The 17,352-nt window shown below is 42.3% G+C and overlaps 1 protein-coding gene across 1 annotated transcript; it reads left to right on the top strand.

Moving 5' to 3' along the window:
• The first annotated feature begins 6,488 nt into the window (after positions 1 to 6,488).
• Positions 6,489 to 8,643, top strand: LOC147416740 (uncharacterized). Its single transcript, XM_086508106.1, has one exon. The coding sequence runs from the start codon at positions 7,080 to 7,082 to the stop codon at positions 8,169 to 8,171; it is 1,092 nt and encodes a 363-aa protein (XP_086364232.1). The 5' UTR covers positions 6,489 to 7,079; the 3' UTR covers positions 8,172 to 8,643.
• The last annotated feature ends 8,709 nt before the right edge of the window (positions 8,644 to 17,352 follow it).

The raw sequence follows: 17,352 nt of genomic DNA, 5'->3' as shown, positions 1-17,352 counted from the left end.
AATGCACATAGAAAACGCACAGTAGTCATACGACAAGTGGGAGCAAAAGTCTCTTCATAATCTATGCCTTTTTGCTGTGCATAACCCTTTGCAACAAGTCGAGCCTTATGGCGATCGATCTCACCATCCGGCTTGCGTTTCAACTTGTAAACCCACTTCGTACCAATGGCCTTTTTGCCAGGAGGCAAATCACATAAAGTCCATGTGTCATTTTCTATAAGTGCATCATATTCTGATTGCATGGCAGCCATCCAATTTTCTGAATTTTGTGCTTCATCAAAAGTCAGAGGCTCCTCAACATCATGTAAGCTAGACACAGCCAAAGCATAACAAGCTGATGCATAAGATGCATGGCGAGAGCCTGAGCGAGTACGACTAGACAAAGGTGCATCCAATTTATTGTCACGCAAAGTGTGCACCAGCCATTTTGGCATACCTCTAGCCTACTCATTTTCAACCCTTTCCTCATCAAGTACATCATGTACATCTGCATCAGTAATAGGCTGATCTAGAACATTTTCAGAAACCCCCATAGGCTGTACATTTGCCTCATTGGAACTTACATTCGTATTTCCACCACTGAAAGAGGCAACAAAGTGTCATAAATGTCCTGTGAGCTTACATTACTGTCTCTAGTACATGACAGCAAGGGTTGAACACAATCTTCCACAAACACTACATCCCGAGAAACCAGAATACGTTTTGTTTATGGATGATACAACCTGTAACCTTTGGTTTCAGCACTATAACCAACAAAAATACATTTGACATCCTTATCATCCAATTTTCTGCGCTGTACTTGTGGCACCAAAGCATATGCCAAACAGCCAAAAACACGCATGTGCTCAATAGAAGGTTTTCTATCATGCCATGCTTCATATGGAGTAATAGACTGCAAAGATTTTGTAGGACACCTGTTAAGTACATAAGTGGCACACATAATGGCCTCAAGCCAAAAAGAATGCGGCAAAGCTTGACTTTTGACCATACATCGTGCCATTTCCGTCAGTGACCTGTTTTTCCTCTCAGCAACACCATTTTGCTGAGGTGTATAAGGCACTGTACATTGGTGTTTTATCCCACGACTAGCCAGAAATGCATTAAATTCATGAGACATATACTCCCCCCCTCGATAAGAACGGAGGGTGCCCATAGTACATTTTGAGACATTTTCAGCCATAGCCAGAAATTGTTTGAAGCACATAAAAACTTCGGACTTCGCTTTAAGCGAAAATACCCATGCATGCCTGGAGTAATCATCAATGAAAGTCATGAAGTACAGGTAATTGCCCAAGGACAGAGTTTGCATGGGCCCACAAACATCACTATGCACAAGCTGCAACCTGCATGTGGCCCGAACTGAACCATCCTTTGGAAACTTAGAACGCTGCATCTTACCCAAAATACAGCCTTCAAAAACATGTTTGACAGGTGCTTCAAGAGGTGGCAAAGAAGCAACCATATCAGATTTCTGCAAACGCAGCAAACTGGCAAAATTTAGATGACCAAAACGTGCATGCCAAAGTTTTGCATCTGAAATAGCCCTTGAATCTGCAACAGCATTTGAAAAATTTTGTCCACACTTGTCATACAAAGTGAGCTTATACAGCCCACGGCACAAAAGGCCAGATGCAACAATTTCATCACCAAAACTGAGATCATGAACTGTACATCTGTCATCCACAAATTTGACTACAAGTCCAAGTCTAGCAAGTGCGGATACAAACAAGAGATTCTTCTTGATCCCAGGTACATAAAGTGCATCAACAAGTGTGAAGGAACTGCCATTAGCAGTAGTGATCACAATCTTTCCAACTCCTTGAACTGGATAAGAGGCGTTGTTGGCACAAGTGACTGAATTCCCATGAGGGACTGACTCGAGAGAGGTAAACAATTCACAATGTGAGGTAATGTGCTTTGTAGCACCACTGTCAAAATACCACACATGTGAATCTGCAGCAACTGACAAGCATGCATCATGGATAGCAGGATTGTAAGTGCACTCTGCGCTAAAAGCTCATTTTGCATCAACATCAGCAACACAGTCTCCTTTCACAGAAGACTCAACAATGGCTGCATTTGTAGTGGAACCAACATTTGCAGTGGAACCACCCTCTTTCTTCTTCGCCTCTTTGGCCTTCAACTTAGGACACGACTTGATCAAGTGATCATTGGCTTTACAATAATGGCAACGCATCTTCTTTTTTCCCTTATCACCAGAATTGCCAGAAGAAGTGCTGCCAGCAGAAGCATTATGAACAGAATTTTTGCCACTTGCAGCAGAACCATAAGAAGTGGCTGCATTGCTATTACCACCCTTTCTTTGAGAAGCAATAAAAGCCTGTTCAACTGTACGTTGTCTAGTCCTGTTTTTTCTGGACAGTGACTCTTGCAACAACAATGTGCATAATGCATCAAACTTGACAACTTCTAGATTTCCTTGGGTCATAAGTCTCCAAGTACTAGCAAAAGTCTGGTAAGAATCTGGTAAGGAATCAAGAACAGTCTGCACAAGGGAACTGTCTGAAATGACTTCACCTGCAGAAATAAGCTGCTCCTTGATATCCTTGACACTAGCAAGGAAAGTGTCCATATCATCTTCCTCATGCATAATCTTCGACTCCAGCTCTTTACGCAGCAAAGCAATTTTAGCCTCATTGCGGCTTGCATAAAGACCTGCTAAAATATCCCAAGCCTGTTTTGCAGATTTTGCTGAACGGATGTGAGGAACAATGGTGCGCTTCACAAACAACGCAATCAAGGCATGAGCCTGCGCATCCTTAACATCCCAACGAGCTTGTTCTGCCATAGGCAAAACAACTCTAACAGCTGCAATCCTTGCAGCAAGACCTGCAACATCCTCAACATCGCCTACATCCTCAGAACCAGGACGTACATCAATGCCATGCACGATGTTCCAGTCACCCTTTGACACAAGAACATGTTGCATCATATAAGCCCACATAGGGTAGTTGTCCCCATCCAACCTGTCCTCAACAGCAAACATCTTGAACACATCTGTGTTGTTGTTGTCAGCCATGGTAAATGCTGCACCTGATGTGAAAACTGCCCGAAAATAGGAGAAATGGAGCGGGAACAACCTGTGCTATATAGCACAAACTGTAGAAGACTATAAGGCACCTGTTATGCAGAAAACGGCACTGACAGAAATTCTACACAAAATGACGAAATAGCCTGTGCAGTACTGCCTGTAGTGGAAACGGAGGCCGAAATGAGCCCAAATCAAAATTCTGAGCAGACCAAGATCTTCGAATTCCCCCAAAATTTTTGTCGTCCTGCGAACGCTCGCCAAAGCTCACTGAAATCGGAGAAAGTGAGCAGGCGTGTGCTGGAGCAGCTGGCGACTAAGCCCGGGAGGACATGACCTGCTCTGACACCAATTGTTGGAATTAGGGTTGCAGAGAAACACACACAGCTTGGAGAAGAAGAAGGAAGCTTGAGGCACACAATAGAGAGTGTATTACTTAGTGTGCAATGGAAAGATAGATAGCCCTAGAGTGATGGGCGTATATACAATGCACGGGGGAGAAAACCTCCTAAAGAGGGAAAAAAAGCCCCGGCGGTCCTAGTGTGTTCACACACATCACTACCACATGTATATGGTAACATTTGCGAGTGCCTCATTTGGGGTGATAGATTTGTTTTTCAAGATGAGACAAATGCTTTTGTGCCAAGAACCAATCTTTCCAAAGGGATGCATGCAAGCATGCATACATTTGTTGGATACAAGTCTAGCATTAATTTGTATGAAGCAACGTGCGTACCTATGTCCTTGGATGTGTTGCAAAGTGATATCTATAATGCATACCTAAAAGGGACTAGCACATGCATTGGACAAGTAGTGGCATATTTGGCTACAAGGTTTATGAGTCAACAACAAGTTGGGTAAGAAGCTCACAGACGTGGCTCATTCTTTTTTGCAAGATATTCAAGTCCAGAAATGAATAGAAAGTCATTGAGGAAGAAGAGTGTTTAAAGATCTAAACAATATTGGTGGACCCCCATGAAATACTAGAGAATGGCATTCACATACCTAAGTATGTAAGAGTCACAACTACACCAGGGTGTTTGAGAGTAGCCAACAAAAGGATTCCACCACTCCCCTCATGTGCTTGGACTAGAAATTGTCCCGGATTGTGTGGTCGTAGGGGTACCGAGCCTAAGAGAAAAATGAAATGCTTTGGTGTTCTTGCAAATCATACTACAAGGTGTAGGATGTTCATTATTGAGATGAAACCTTCCATGAAACACAAGGTTCCTGCACCAAGCTTCTAGGGAAGGCAGAAATACCATGCAAGTGGATCCAATTCGGGAGGCATTGTTGAGGGGTTTTTATGGTTCTGCAACAATAGTAGCACTCATACTTGGAATGTGGATGACATGATCATCGGTCCTCCAAGACCTGCATTTGGGACTTGGGTTGTCGTAGTGGGCAGTAATCTACAATCATCTGAGGTTGAATGTTGCTAAACAATCGTCTTAAAGAAGCACATGTAAGTGTTGAGGGCAACTGCCATGTTAGAACATATGATAGTGCATCGAGTTCATTCCATCCAAAATTTAGGAATGGTAAGCTTGTGAGATGGAGATCAAAACTTACAAGAGATTTTCAAGATAAGATTGCATAGGGAAGAGCTATGGCACTGAACTTGGTAAGGGAGATAATCGTGGTCCCCAATGAATCACATGTGTTTCATGTTAGTACAACTGAGCCAGTGGAGAAAAGGGTTTCGTATGTTGTCACTTGTCTTCGCTTGGTGTTTTTTTTTGCTCGATGATTAGATCTTCTCCCCCCCCCCCCCCCCCCCCCCCCCCCCCCCTTCTCTCACTCACTCTCACACACACACATTCAACATAGAGTTGTCTGATTCACTTTATTGGATGCCTCTACGAGTGAGACCAGGATTATATGAATATTTGGCAAGTCCGAGCTATTAATCACTCAAATCATAAAGTACTTCAGTCTTCATGGTTCGTATGTGGTTAATCAAGGCCCCATTGTTCATGTTTTGATTATTTCTTTCGTGCCAAAAGTTTGTAGATTATGACTATCACAAGCTATTTATGTTTAATTCCATTGTTTTCGTGAAACCTTTCTATCTAGATCTTTGCAGACACTCAAGTGGTCTTTGAAGTGCTCAAGGCATTGATTGATACGTCGATAGAGAGAGTGCTACAAGAATAAAAGTCATCGTTCTAGATTATCGCCCATGGCTTAATTTGATTGGCAACGATGTGCAAGAGAACTTCTGCGACAAGGGTTCTCTTATGCATTTACCACAGCATTGTGAAAGGCCGCAGCCTTTGGTTTCTAAAACAAGAAGAGGAGAACTTTTTAACGTCATAGGAACAATCCTAAGAGACCTCAAGCATTATCTGATGGGTCTTGAATTTAACCTGTTATTTGAGAGGCATGAGCATGAAAGACATGACTCAAAGCCTTTGCACATGCACACTTTCTTTTTTGGCTATTGGCGGCATTATCCTTGATCTTGCATGTAATTCTATTTGCATAAAATTAGGATTATGCATGTAGTTGAATGGATCGTCTTCCATGGGTGTGAGAACGAGGACCTAGCAAGTATGGCGGGTAAGAAGAGATCTTTGAAATGTGTGCATAAAAAAGGCATATGGAAGTTGGAACTTGGAACATTTCAGTTGAGAGGGAGGTGGCTCCGCCCCAATAAATAGACATCCAGTGCACATGGAGGGCCCAAGGGTCCAGGGAGCTGGAAAAATGGAGCCAAAAGAGAAGGTGAAGGCCCTGTAGGCGATGGGCGTTTTCAACAAAAATGAGACAATGATTCAATTTGATTTGAAAAACCCCATTTTTCTTTATTATCTAGAATTCGTGCAAAGAACGCTGGCCAGGCTGTCGCCAGAGTGGGAAAGGCCGGCTTTTTCATTCGTTTTGACTTGGGCGCAACGTGCCCAATTTGGCGGCCCAGCTAATTTTACCTGCCGGTTTTAGGCATTCAGGGATTTTGGCTTTACACCTTCGTTTGCTTCTGATTGTCTGCATTTTGCGACTCTTGATTGGGTGCACAACGCAGAATCCCTGGCTCCTAGTCTCTGACCAAATTTTAGGGTTAGGGCTTGCGTTTATGCATTTGCACGCAGAGAGACTGCTGCTCGTCTTCTCGTTTAGCCAAGCCAAGAGCAAGATTCTTCTTTTATCAAACTTCAACTACTGTAGCAGCATTGTGGATTCGTGGGCAACGCTAAACCTTTCGCTAATTTAGCGCAAGGCTGCTAAACCCACCTGGGGCCCGCTAAGTATGTGTGTAAAGCAAGCAGGCGAGAGTGGTGGGCGATGGTGTGCTTTGTTGTAGGTCTGGCTGGGGAATGTGTAAGGGAAGAAACCTAGTTGCCCGTATCCAATCAGTACTTTTGCTTGCCCAACAGAACGTAGGGCTTTAGGACGTGCTTTGTCTTTGTGTTTGGGCTGGATCATAGCTGGCACTTGGACTGCATCAGTTTCACCGCCAGATTGTTGGGTCCATCCACACCTAAGCTTGTACATTGTGGGTTGTTCTGTCTGCTTGGATAACTTCATGATATGCCTGAAGCTTGAAAGGTCGCACCTGCATAGCCAAGTGTTACCCTTGCTCATCGTCGTCGCCGCCTCGTCTATAGCATGCCATCGACTTCAATTCATCAAGTCCTCCAATTATATCTGTAAAATCTGTTGGCATCTCAATCAGAAGCGAAGATCTTTCCTGCTTCATGTCCAATTCTCCACCTGGTCCCCTCTACTTGGTGGTTGTTCCTCTCCACTTTGCAGGTAAGGTATCCTGCTTTGACGATACTCAGTCCAGTTTGGAGGGCTTCATCTTCTGCAATCTCTCTCAACAGGGTTCAATTTGATAGATAACTCTCCGACAGGGTTCAATCAATAGAAAGATCATGGGGTGAGCTACTTGCATTATGAACAGCAGGGTTGGGTTTGCAGATTTAGTATCAAGCGTGTGGGTTGCACTATAAAGAGAAAAGGTGATCTCAGCGAGAATCTCATGGTGTAGAGCTCATGTGCAGCAAGAGTATGCATAGGTTCTCTAATGCTTCCACACAAAACCACTGTGGATGTGCTTGGGTGGGCTACCCTAGTTCTGGTAATTGCTCTTTGCCTGGCCAGCATTTTTTGCATCGTCTATGTTCTTTACTTCCGATCACAGGTCAAACGGGGCCATCTATTGGCACTTCAAGACTTCAATGCCGTGTGGGGTGTCCGCATCATGCTTATTACGTGTGCAATGCTTTGGGGTTTGATCGAGTTACTGCGCGTACCGCTATTGAGACATGAGGGTGGCCCTTTCCATGCATTGAGCCTACACAAGCAGGCAGCCTTATGCCAGGCACATACGGTCTTATCTTTCGGTGTGATGGAGCCTTGCTTTTTTCTAACAGCGCTCTTCCTTCTTCAAGGGTCCGTGTGTGATGCTCCCTTTGAGCCCCTCCAAAAATGGAATCAAAAGACTGTGAGCCGCATTCTGGCTTGCTGTCTCCCCATTTTAGGCTTGCAAGCGGCGCTTGTCATAATTGCTTCACAAATGCCTGGCAATGGCCAAGTTCTTCATTTGCCAACTTATTTTTCAAGGTCATACATCCGAGGTTCAGAAGATGGGGATGCTGCAATTTGCACCTTTCCACTCATCAGCACTCTGGTTCTTGGCTTGTTCAGCTGCATCTACAATTGCTGCTTTTTATGGCAGGGATGTCGGATGGTGTCGCTTGTGATAAACAAACGGTTGCAAATTCGTGTATGTGGTTTGGTCCTATCATTAGCCATCCTTCTACCTGTACAGATTTTCTTCATGGGGCTCTCTGTGGTAGCTGTGCCAGGAAATCTGCCGTTCGAGCTGCTTGCCTTTCTCAGTTTTCTCACTGTTTTGTTGTGCGTGCTGGTGGGAGAAGGGATTTTGGTAGTGCAGCCTATCGCAGATGCCATGGCTGTAAGGTGGGTTTTCAACTCACTGCCTTCAAGTACACATCACATCTCTTGTGACCCCTTTTCGGTCCCGTTGTATGTGTTTGGGAATGAGGAGGACACCAATCCTTGTCTTGGAAGAAAAAAGCCAGACATTGAATCAGATAAATTTGGAAAGATGCATTCTTATCGACAAGGATCTGGATCTGTCGCAATGGTTTAAAGGCAGAAGGAGACGTTATAGAATGTCTAGAAGGCAGGAGGAGGAGTTATAGAATGTCTTGAGTAATACGGAGGTTCTTGTTTTGGGCCCAACTAAAAGCTGGCCTGTTGCAGTAGCTGGATATAGAAGGGGTGCTGCTACAAGAAGCTGAGCCCAACTCTACATGCTGGATTTTGGTTGACATGGTACTGAATGCTGGGAAGGCCAACAGTGCAATTGCAACAAGGTTTGCAGATTATGGTATTGCTTTGGCATCAAATGTGATAACAATGTGGGGAGAAAGCTCAAATACTAGCAGGGCCTTTGCGATTGTTGTCTTGTGGAAGCTTGTATAAGCAGGCATAAATTTCGATTACAGAGATCTTACAGCATTCTTTTGCTTTAATACACGTCTTTGCGCACTTATTAGTGGATTGTACACGTCTTTGCGCACTTATTAGCTGCGAGGGAATAAGACTTATGACTTGGCTGATATGTTCACCAGTGTTTTGGTTTTTTCCTCCTCACTTGTAACTCTGGTTTTTTTCTTCTTGCTTATGTTGCTGGCCAGTTTGAGGAATTTGGTGATCTTTGAAGTTCAGGAAAGTAGGTCTGTAACGGATTATGAGAGTTACATTCATGCATGACTTTGTGGTTGAGGTGCTTGTTTAGTTTCTGCGATGCCAGGATGAAAGGGTAGTATTCCCCTTCACTAAAGTTTCAGATTCTTAACAGCATTCTCATCTCTGATTAATTGTCCATTACCTTGCTTAGAGATAGTCAACACTTGTTATCCTTAACCTATTTGTTGCCTCTGCCCTGAAAATAAAGTCCATTGTTTGGTTCTACGTTTTTTGAAATGGTTGGGAGTGAGTGACACTTGAGGTTCTAATTGCAGATGGAGAAAACTACGAACCAGTGCACCATTTGCTTGGACTTGATTGACAGGTCAAACTACTGAGATAACCCGCTTCTCCTTTCAAATCTGAAATCTTTTTTGGACCTTGAAATTTTATAGTTTTCCATGTTAAACGCCAGGCCTTAGCTTGCGTGTTGCAAGCTAACCCTAGTGAGATCTGGGCTCCTTCAGAACCTGATTTATTAATGTTTGGTCTTGTATGGTAATAGGGATATATTGTCTTTAGCTGGTGGAGATTGGAATAGCAAGCCTGCCTGCATGCTTTCTATGACGGGTCTGTAATTAGGAATAGCTTGAGGTAAGAGTCTGCCATTCGTGTTGAATTTAGGGTTGTTGATAACACAGCCAAAGAACGAAGGCGGGCGGGTATTGCGATTTTTTGTTCATGTGAGATATTGTGCTGAAGTTAATTACATGAATCGGAGACAAGATCAATTATGCTTGAAGTTACTCTAATGTTAAGGCAATTTGAAGTTACTCTAATGTTAATGTGTGTTTTTTTTGGGCTTGATCACCGTTGACATAATAGCTTTGAGGCAAGATCAGTAATGCTTGAAGTTCCTTTAATAATTGTGGCACTTTTGGAGTAATTAGTCTTGACATTATAGCTTTATGACATAGACAAGGCCAAAGTACAAATGAGCTCCTATTTGGCCCTCTACCCTATATGAACTAAGACTTTTCAGAACACTATTTTATGTGCTTGAAGTTACTCTAATGGTTAAGGCATTTGGTAGTTTATCTGTATTTGTCATTTTTTTGGGGTTTATTATATCTTGACTCTATAACTTTCAGGCAATCCCTAATATGCAGTTACATACATACAAATCTATCTTGAAATGCGAAGTGATGTTCGGAAAAAACTCATTTTCCTAACTTTGTTCAACTCCTTTCTATGCATGTTCAAAGAAGAATTTTGAGCTTTTATTTCTTCACTTTCTAACACTCTCTCAGATATAGGTGGAAATTTTCCTTTCCCTCTTCTATCTAACTGGAATTACTAAATTTTAAAGTAGCAAAATTGATATAAATGCATAAGCAGTTATATTTGCTATAAAGGCAACACATATCTAAATCTCATGATCCAATCAAAATTGCTGGGGATTGTCACCCTTCATTCTTTGAGAGGGAGATCTTAACTTCTCAATGTTGCATTTAGAGTTTGAGGCCGTGGAAAACGTTTGCACCGCCTCATATTGATCAGGAGAATTGTCTCTAAAGGTTCGGCATCTTGCCACTTGGGACCCCACTAGGGGTTGGAATCTCTAACCAATGGGTCATGGACAAAATTAGTAGCAAGATGAGAAGATGGCAGTATGCACTCCTTCCTTTCCACAACAGAGTGAAGGTAATTAATTTGTTCAGGATCCCATTCTTATCCTTCCTCTCCCCAATACCAAAAGTATCCAAATGTAATTGAAAAGTGTTTTAGAAACGCCTTAAACGCTTCTTATGGACAAACAATTCTATAGCAACAATCTATGCGGACGCCCAATGTGCCAAGTTTGTCGTGTCATTTGGGAAATCAAGACCAAGCTTGGTCCATTATGACTTGGGATATGTCAGAGAAGGTAAAGCTCTTTTCCCAAGGGGGTCCATGGAAAGAGAGAGGAGCTCATGACAAACTATTGGCACCACCTTGGGCTTGTGTAAAGATAGGCGGCAACATGGGTGACTTGGTGCATAAATGTGCCAAAATAGCAAAAGCACTTGAATGGGGTCAACAACGTGATACTTCAAGAAATCCATGGTCCTCATGGCTATCTAAGATTAGAAGCGGAATGAGCTTGATCGCTTTGACAACGATTTCAGAGTTACTTAGAGTACTGAATGAGTTCAAACTCTCAAATGACAAGATGACTTCTGATGACAAATTCAGACTTCAATTGCTTTATGAACAAAAGGAACTAAATTGGACAGAAAGACTTGAGATTTCCAATATGGAATGCGGTAACTAGAGATATGTATATTCAGATTCAAAATCAGATTTAAATACGAGGGTTTTGGAAAGATTGATTTGAAAGTCCAACAATTACAAGGTAAGACATTGAGTCCTCCTAAGCTCTACAAAATAAAAATCTTCGAGTCAAGAGTCTTAACTTTCCAAATTGGGATTAATGGTCCTATATATAATTAGGGAAAGTTCGAGGTCTCCTTTTCTCCGTGTAAGAAATGGTAGAGAAATACTTTTCAATTTTTAATGTGTTAAATAGGGTGGTCTACCACACTAGTGTCCCTACAATAATTAAAGCCCAATAGGATGGGGAGGAGTTAGATGTTGAGGGTTTTCGTAAGTACAAGGTGGAATGGCATATGGGGGACGACCTAAAGACACTAAAGTGTGTGTACAAAGTTTTAAAGGGTGCCAATGCCAAAAGCCCCTGTATGTAATGCATGGGTGCAACAACGGATATACAGCCTATGAATTGTAACAAAGCCCCATATAAACACTCTAAAGATCTAACTTTCAAAATCTTTTAGATGTTCCCCTATCAAATGTCCACCTTTGCACAATGCATGTATTGTGTAGAATCGTTGAGAAGGTTGTGCACCTTTACATAGGTTTTGTATGGAAACTAAAACCTTTATCAGCCAAAGAACTACCATAAAAAGTATTAAAAGAGTATTGCCTAACATTGGACTTCATGGGGAGAATGTGGTAATTGAGTCAGACCCTAAGAGGTCATCTGATGGAAATAATTTTATTAGGAAAGCTTCTATTGGTGGGATGAAGGTTAGGAAATTCTTCGGATTCCATGGAAAATTGGGTAGGGGTTCATCTAAAGTCCAGTACAACTAATGGAAGGCTCGACACAATGCCATGAAGGACCATGGATTTGATGGTAGAGCAAGAAATGAGAAGGAAGAAGTGTGTGAAGCCTTGGATATAGTCTTCTCTTACTATGATAAAATGTTTTGGGAAAAGAATGACCTCTCCAACTTAAAAAAAGAGTTGAGTAGATTCAAGCAAGTTATGAAAAATTATTGGAGCTTATAGCACTTTAGACACTACATGGTAAAACGTTGATCCCTCTTCAAATCCAAAGGGTTGGATCCCTTTCCTCTCCCTAGAAACTTGTCAAGGTCAACAATATCAATTTGTGCAAAAAAAAAAACCTCAAATCCATTAAAGAAAACAAAGTCCCACTGGCCTAAACTATGTGCTTGCGAAACTACTGTTTTACCTTAGGGTTTTCATCATCTTCAAAAAGGTCCTCTTTTAAGAGGTCAATAAAAAAGCTTGGTTTATTCTCTTTTCTCTCTTGTGGAACTTTTGTTCCCATGTTCTCAATCTTAAATATTTTTTGAATTTGTTGGAATTCCTTCTTTGTGGGAAGCCCTTTCTCTTCATAGCATTGAACAACATTTAGTACACGCTCTCAAGCATGAGACTGTTCAATGACCTTTTAAGATTCTGTATCAAGCTATGACAATGGAAAGGATGGGTTGTATTTCACAAAGGCTTCATCATGTTCTGCCCACTCTGCCAAAATACCAAGGCAATATTCCTCTCTTAGATGCAAGGCATCAAGCTCTTCCTCTAGAATTTAAATGGACTCCTCTACCTTGGTGATATTCCTTGCCTGGAACTGTGCCACATCCAAAATCTCTTTTCTTTGAAGCTTCTCCATTTCTTCTGTGAAATCATGCAATGTTTCTTCAACATCTTTGTCATTCATAGCCAGTGTTATTTGCAAGCACTTGGAATGTCCTTCCTCTATTGGAATAAGACTTAAAAAGACCAAAATGCAATGTCTTCAATCACAAGCACACAACCATACTTACCATGAACCTTCTTCCAATCATCTTGGAACATGTGCTCTTTGTTAAATTTCTTGCTTTAAAAATATCATTAAATTGTGAAAAGCTACCAACCTTGTGCTCTTTTGTAAGGCCAATAAAAACCTTATGATAATCAAGAATTTCATTGTGTTGAAGCCTTCAAGAAAACACTCCAATTCACTAGCCCTAGGGCCATATGATCTCTCATTAAAATAGTGCGCAACCTATGGCCCTAGGGACAAAGGGTGGCCTAGTTGTCAATGTAAAAGCTCTCAAAGAGGAATTAGGCCATTCAAGGACACTTACATATGCACCATGGCAGTGATATGTCCATAAGATCTCTAATTGGAATAGACGGCAACCTATGACCCTTTAGCTTATTGTTGGAGTTTTTTTTGAGCCAGGAGGAATACTGTTTCTTGAGCATGCTGCACTAAAAAAATGAATGATTTTATCTGCTACATCATGATGATCTGACTTAATCTTCCTTGGGAGCTGTTTTTGATAGGTTATGAAGGGCTTGAAGATACTAAAAACATGTTATATCAAGGTGGTGCCAAACTGTCAAGACAAAGATTAAATGTCTAGAAAGAAGTGTTGGGAAGTGGTCCTAAGGAAGTATCAAGATATAAACGAAGGATTGCATTGTTTCTCGGAGTGTTTTACAGACTAAAATAGTTGGAGATAGTCACCCTTTTGAAGTATATTCGCCATCTCATCGGAGTTGAGAGTCAAAAATAGGGGTGTAAACGAGATCTCGACGAAGATTTTCTTGAATGAAAAAAGAAGAAGATGTTTTAATATGTCTTTTTTATAAGATGACGAGAGGTCGCCATGAATCAGGCGGGTGTCGATTGGATTGGGGGAGACACCGTCGTTTTGCAAGACAGAGCGAGCCAGGCCAAGACAGAGTTGAGGGGGTGTGAACAAAATCTTAAAGAAGCTTCGCATTAAAAGAAAAGGAAGTGTTTTAAGGGTTTTTTTAAATAGCTGATGATGGTGTTGATTGAATGCCGTGTTGGAGAGTCGCTAGGAGAGACGCCGGTTAGGGGGGAGACGAGAGATCACAAGGGGGATGTAGGCCATATCCACGGGAAGAAAGGAGGGACGCAAGCGATGAGGGAGACCCAAGGAGAGAGAGAGTACCATTGTAGGCTACCACCAATGAGGAGGGTCGGCCTTGGAGTCAAGGGCATGAGATGAGGACGGAGGTTGCCTATGCAGGAGGTCGAAGTGCAAAGGAAAGAGAGGGCACTGCCCTGTAGAAAATTGGGGAGATAGAGGGCTTAGCCCTGCTCTTGGTTGTGAATCAAACACAAGAAAGAGAGGGCTTGGCCCTGTTTTGAATTGAACGAGGGAGAGAGTTTGTCTCGTTGAGATAGAGAGAATGAGAGATTTCTTTTTAAAAAAGGGAGGTTTAGACTTCATGAAAGCCCACTAAGGGGAAGTTCCCATAGACAGGCAAGCTGGGATACTCTATTGTGTGTGTGTGTGTGTGTGTGTGTGTGTGTGTGAGAGAGAGAGAGAGAGAGAGAGAGAGAGAGAGAGAGAGAGAGAGAGAGAGAGAGAGAGAGAGAGAGAGAGAGAGAGAGAATTGAGAGAGTTGGGGTACTCTATTGTGTGTATTGTGTGTGTGTGTGTGTGTGTGTGTGTGTGTGTGTGTGAGAGAGAGAGAGAGAGAGAGAGAGAGAGAGAGAGAGAGAGAGAGAGAGAGAGAGAGAGAGAGAGAGATTCTCTCTCGTCATTTGGGTGTGCATAGCCTAGAAAGGCTGAAAGAGAGAATGAGGACACTCGCTTGGGATGCTGAATAAGATGGAGAGAGAGGGTGCACTGTCCTATTGGGTGTGAGCCAATTGCAAAGTGCACTGCCTATTGGGTGTAAGCCAATTACAGAGTGCACTACCCTATAGGGTGTAAGCCTAAAGTCGCTATCATTGCAAAGTTTGAAGCCTACAAAGCTGCCTCGACAAAAAAGTTCTAGAAGACGAAAGATAAGTTTTGTTAATCTTGCTGTAAAAACAATATTTTCAATATTCAAATTGCACGATAATTCACACCGTGTCTTGTACTCATCTCGTCTTTCTCTCTCTCTCTCTCTCTCTCTCTTGAAATAAAGACAACATTACGTTCAATCTCTCTCTCTCTCTCTCTCTCTCTCTCTCTCTCTCGTTGAATGATTAAGTGATCATCTTTGTAGATAGTCATTGGTGAGATCTGACACTGAGACTGCATTGCACATTCCTCGGTAGCAGATTTTAGTAGCACATCTCCAACCATAGTTCCTTGTTGGTGGGCTTGGGTTGGGGGTTTGAGTATTATTCTTTCTTTGTTTTTCTTGTCTTGGTCTGCTCCATGGACCAGGCCTAGAAAAATATCCATCAATTATACATTGGTACCATATGGCCCTAAGGCCATAGGATCTCTCCTAAAAATAGAGGGAATCCTATGGCCTAGGTTTCAATGTAAAAGGTCACAAATATAATCTAGTCCATTCAAGGGCACCTACAAGGGCACCATGGTAGCCCTATAGCCCTAGGGCCATATGATCTCTTATTATAATAGAGTGAAACCTATGGCCCATGAGATTGTACATTGGAACCCTATGGCCCTAGGATCTCTCATTATAATAAAGGGAATCCTATGACCCTAGGGGCAGAGGGTGGCTTAAGTGTCAATGTAAAAGCTCTCAAAGATCATTTAGGCCATTCAAGGCACCTACATGGGAAACATGACAGTCCTATGGCCCTAGGGCCATATGATCTCTCATTGGAATAGAGGCAACCTATGGCCCTGCATTGACACTCTATGGCTCTAAGGCCATAAGATCTCTGATTAGAAATGAGAGAAGCCTATCACCCTAGGACTAGCAAATGGTCTAGGTGTCAATGTAAAAGCTCTCAACAAGCATTTAGGCCATTAAAGGACACTTACATGGGCACCATGGGAGCCCAATGGCCCTAGGGCCATATCTCTCATTACAATAGAGGGAACCTATGACCCTTGAGATTCTACATTTGCATCCTATGGCCCTATGACCATTAATTTTTTCATGAGAATAGAGGGCAACCTATGACCCTAGGGCCAAAGGGTGGCCTAAGTGTCATGGTAAAATCTCTGAAAGGACATTTAGGCCATTCAAGGGAACCTATATGTGCACCATGGTAGTTCTATGGCCCTAGGGCCATAGGATCTCTCATTGGAATAGAGAAAAACCTATGGTCCTTGAGCTTATAGATTGGCACGCTATGGACCTAGGGCCATAGGATCTCTAATTAGAATAGAGGGCAACCTATGGCCTTAGGGTCATAGAGTGACCTATGTGTCAATGTAAAATCTCTCAAGAGCATTTAGGAAATTCAAGGGCACCATTGGCACACCCTATGGCCCTAGGTCCATATGATCTCTCATACATTGGTACCATATGGCTCTAAGTCCATACAATCTCTCATCAAAATAGAGGGAAGCCTATGTCCTATGTCCATATGTTGGACTAGGTGTCAATGTAAAAGGTCTCAAAGAGTATCCATGTCATTCAAGGGCACCTACATGGGCACCATGTCAGGGCTATGATCCTAGGGCCATAGAATATCTTATTACAATAGAGCGCAACCTATGATCCTTGCGATTATACATTGGCACCCTATGGCCTTAGGGTGATAGGATCTCTCATCAAAATAAAGGGTAACCTATGGCCCTAGGGGCAAAGGGTGGCCTAAGTGCTCGGGAAGGTCACTTAATAATTATGTGACTATCACTTGAGTGTAGCAAAACGGGTTATTAAATTTTAATTTTTCTTACTTTTTAACACACAGAAGGGTACCCTAAAATGGAATTGGAAAACAAATTTACAAGTTGATAGAAAAAAGGTGTATTTTAATTGTCCAAAGCTCATAGATAAGGAGTTTTAGAAATAGTCCTTGGTGACACACGCAATATAGATAATTTATACATAGTGACTCCCCTGAGCCGCAAGTGTCATTGTAAAAGCTCTTGAAGAGCATTTAGGACATTCAAGGGCACCTACATGTGCACCATGGTATCCCTATGGCCCTAGGGACATATGATCTCTCATTGGAATAGAGGGAAACCTATGGTCCGTGAGCTTATTCATTAGCATCCTATGGCTCTAAGGCCATAGTATATCTCATTGAAAACAAGAGAAGCATATGGCCATACGACTAGCAAATGGCCTAGTGAAGGAGTACGAGCGGAAGTGCGACGCGAGAGAGAGTGCGAGAAGAAGAGCACGACGATATGGTGAACTCGCTCTACTGTAATGTGTAGAGCATAGTGAGTTCTTATTAGGTTTTTACAAAAGAACATGTGTACATACCTGGCAGCCCGCCCACTTACCTGGGCGACCACATTGGGCTTTATACCCCAACAACCTCCCACTTAAAGTCCAATGTGGTACTTTAAGTGTTAGAGAAGCTACTATACAAGCTAATATACAAGAGATGTAGAGAAGTGATGTACTACCCTACACCTAACTGCTTGCGA

The sequence above is a fragment of the Adiantum capillus-veneris genome, unplaced genomic scaffold (genome assembly GCF_014529385.1).
Source record: "Adiantum capillus-veneris isolate H3 unplaced genomic scaffold, ASM1452938v2 Hic_scaffold_537, whole genome shotgun sequence".
NCBI classification, from domain to species: domain Eukaryota; kingdom Viridiplantae; phylum Streptophyta; class Polypodiopsida; order Polypodiales; family Pteridaceae; genus Adiantum; species Adiantum capillus-veneris.
This window is presented reverse-complemented; position numbering and strand designations above follow the sequence as displayed.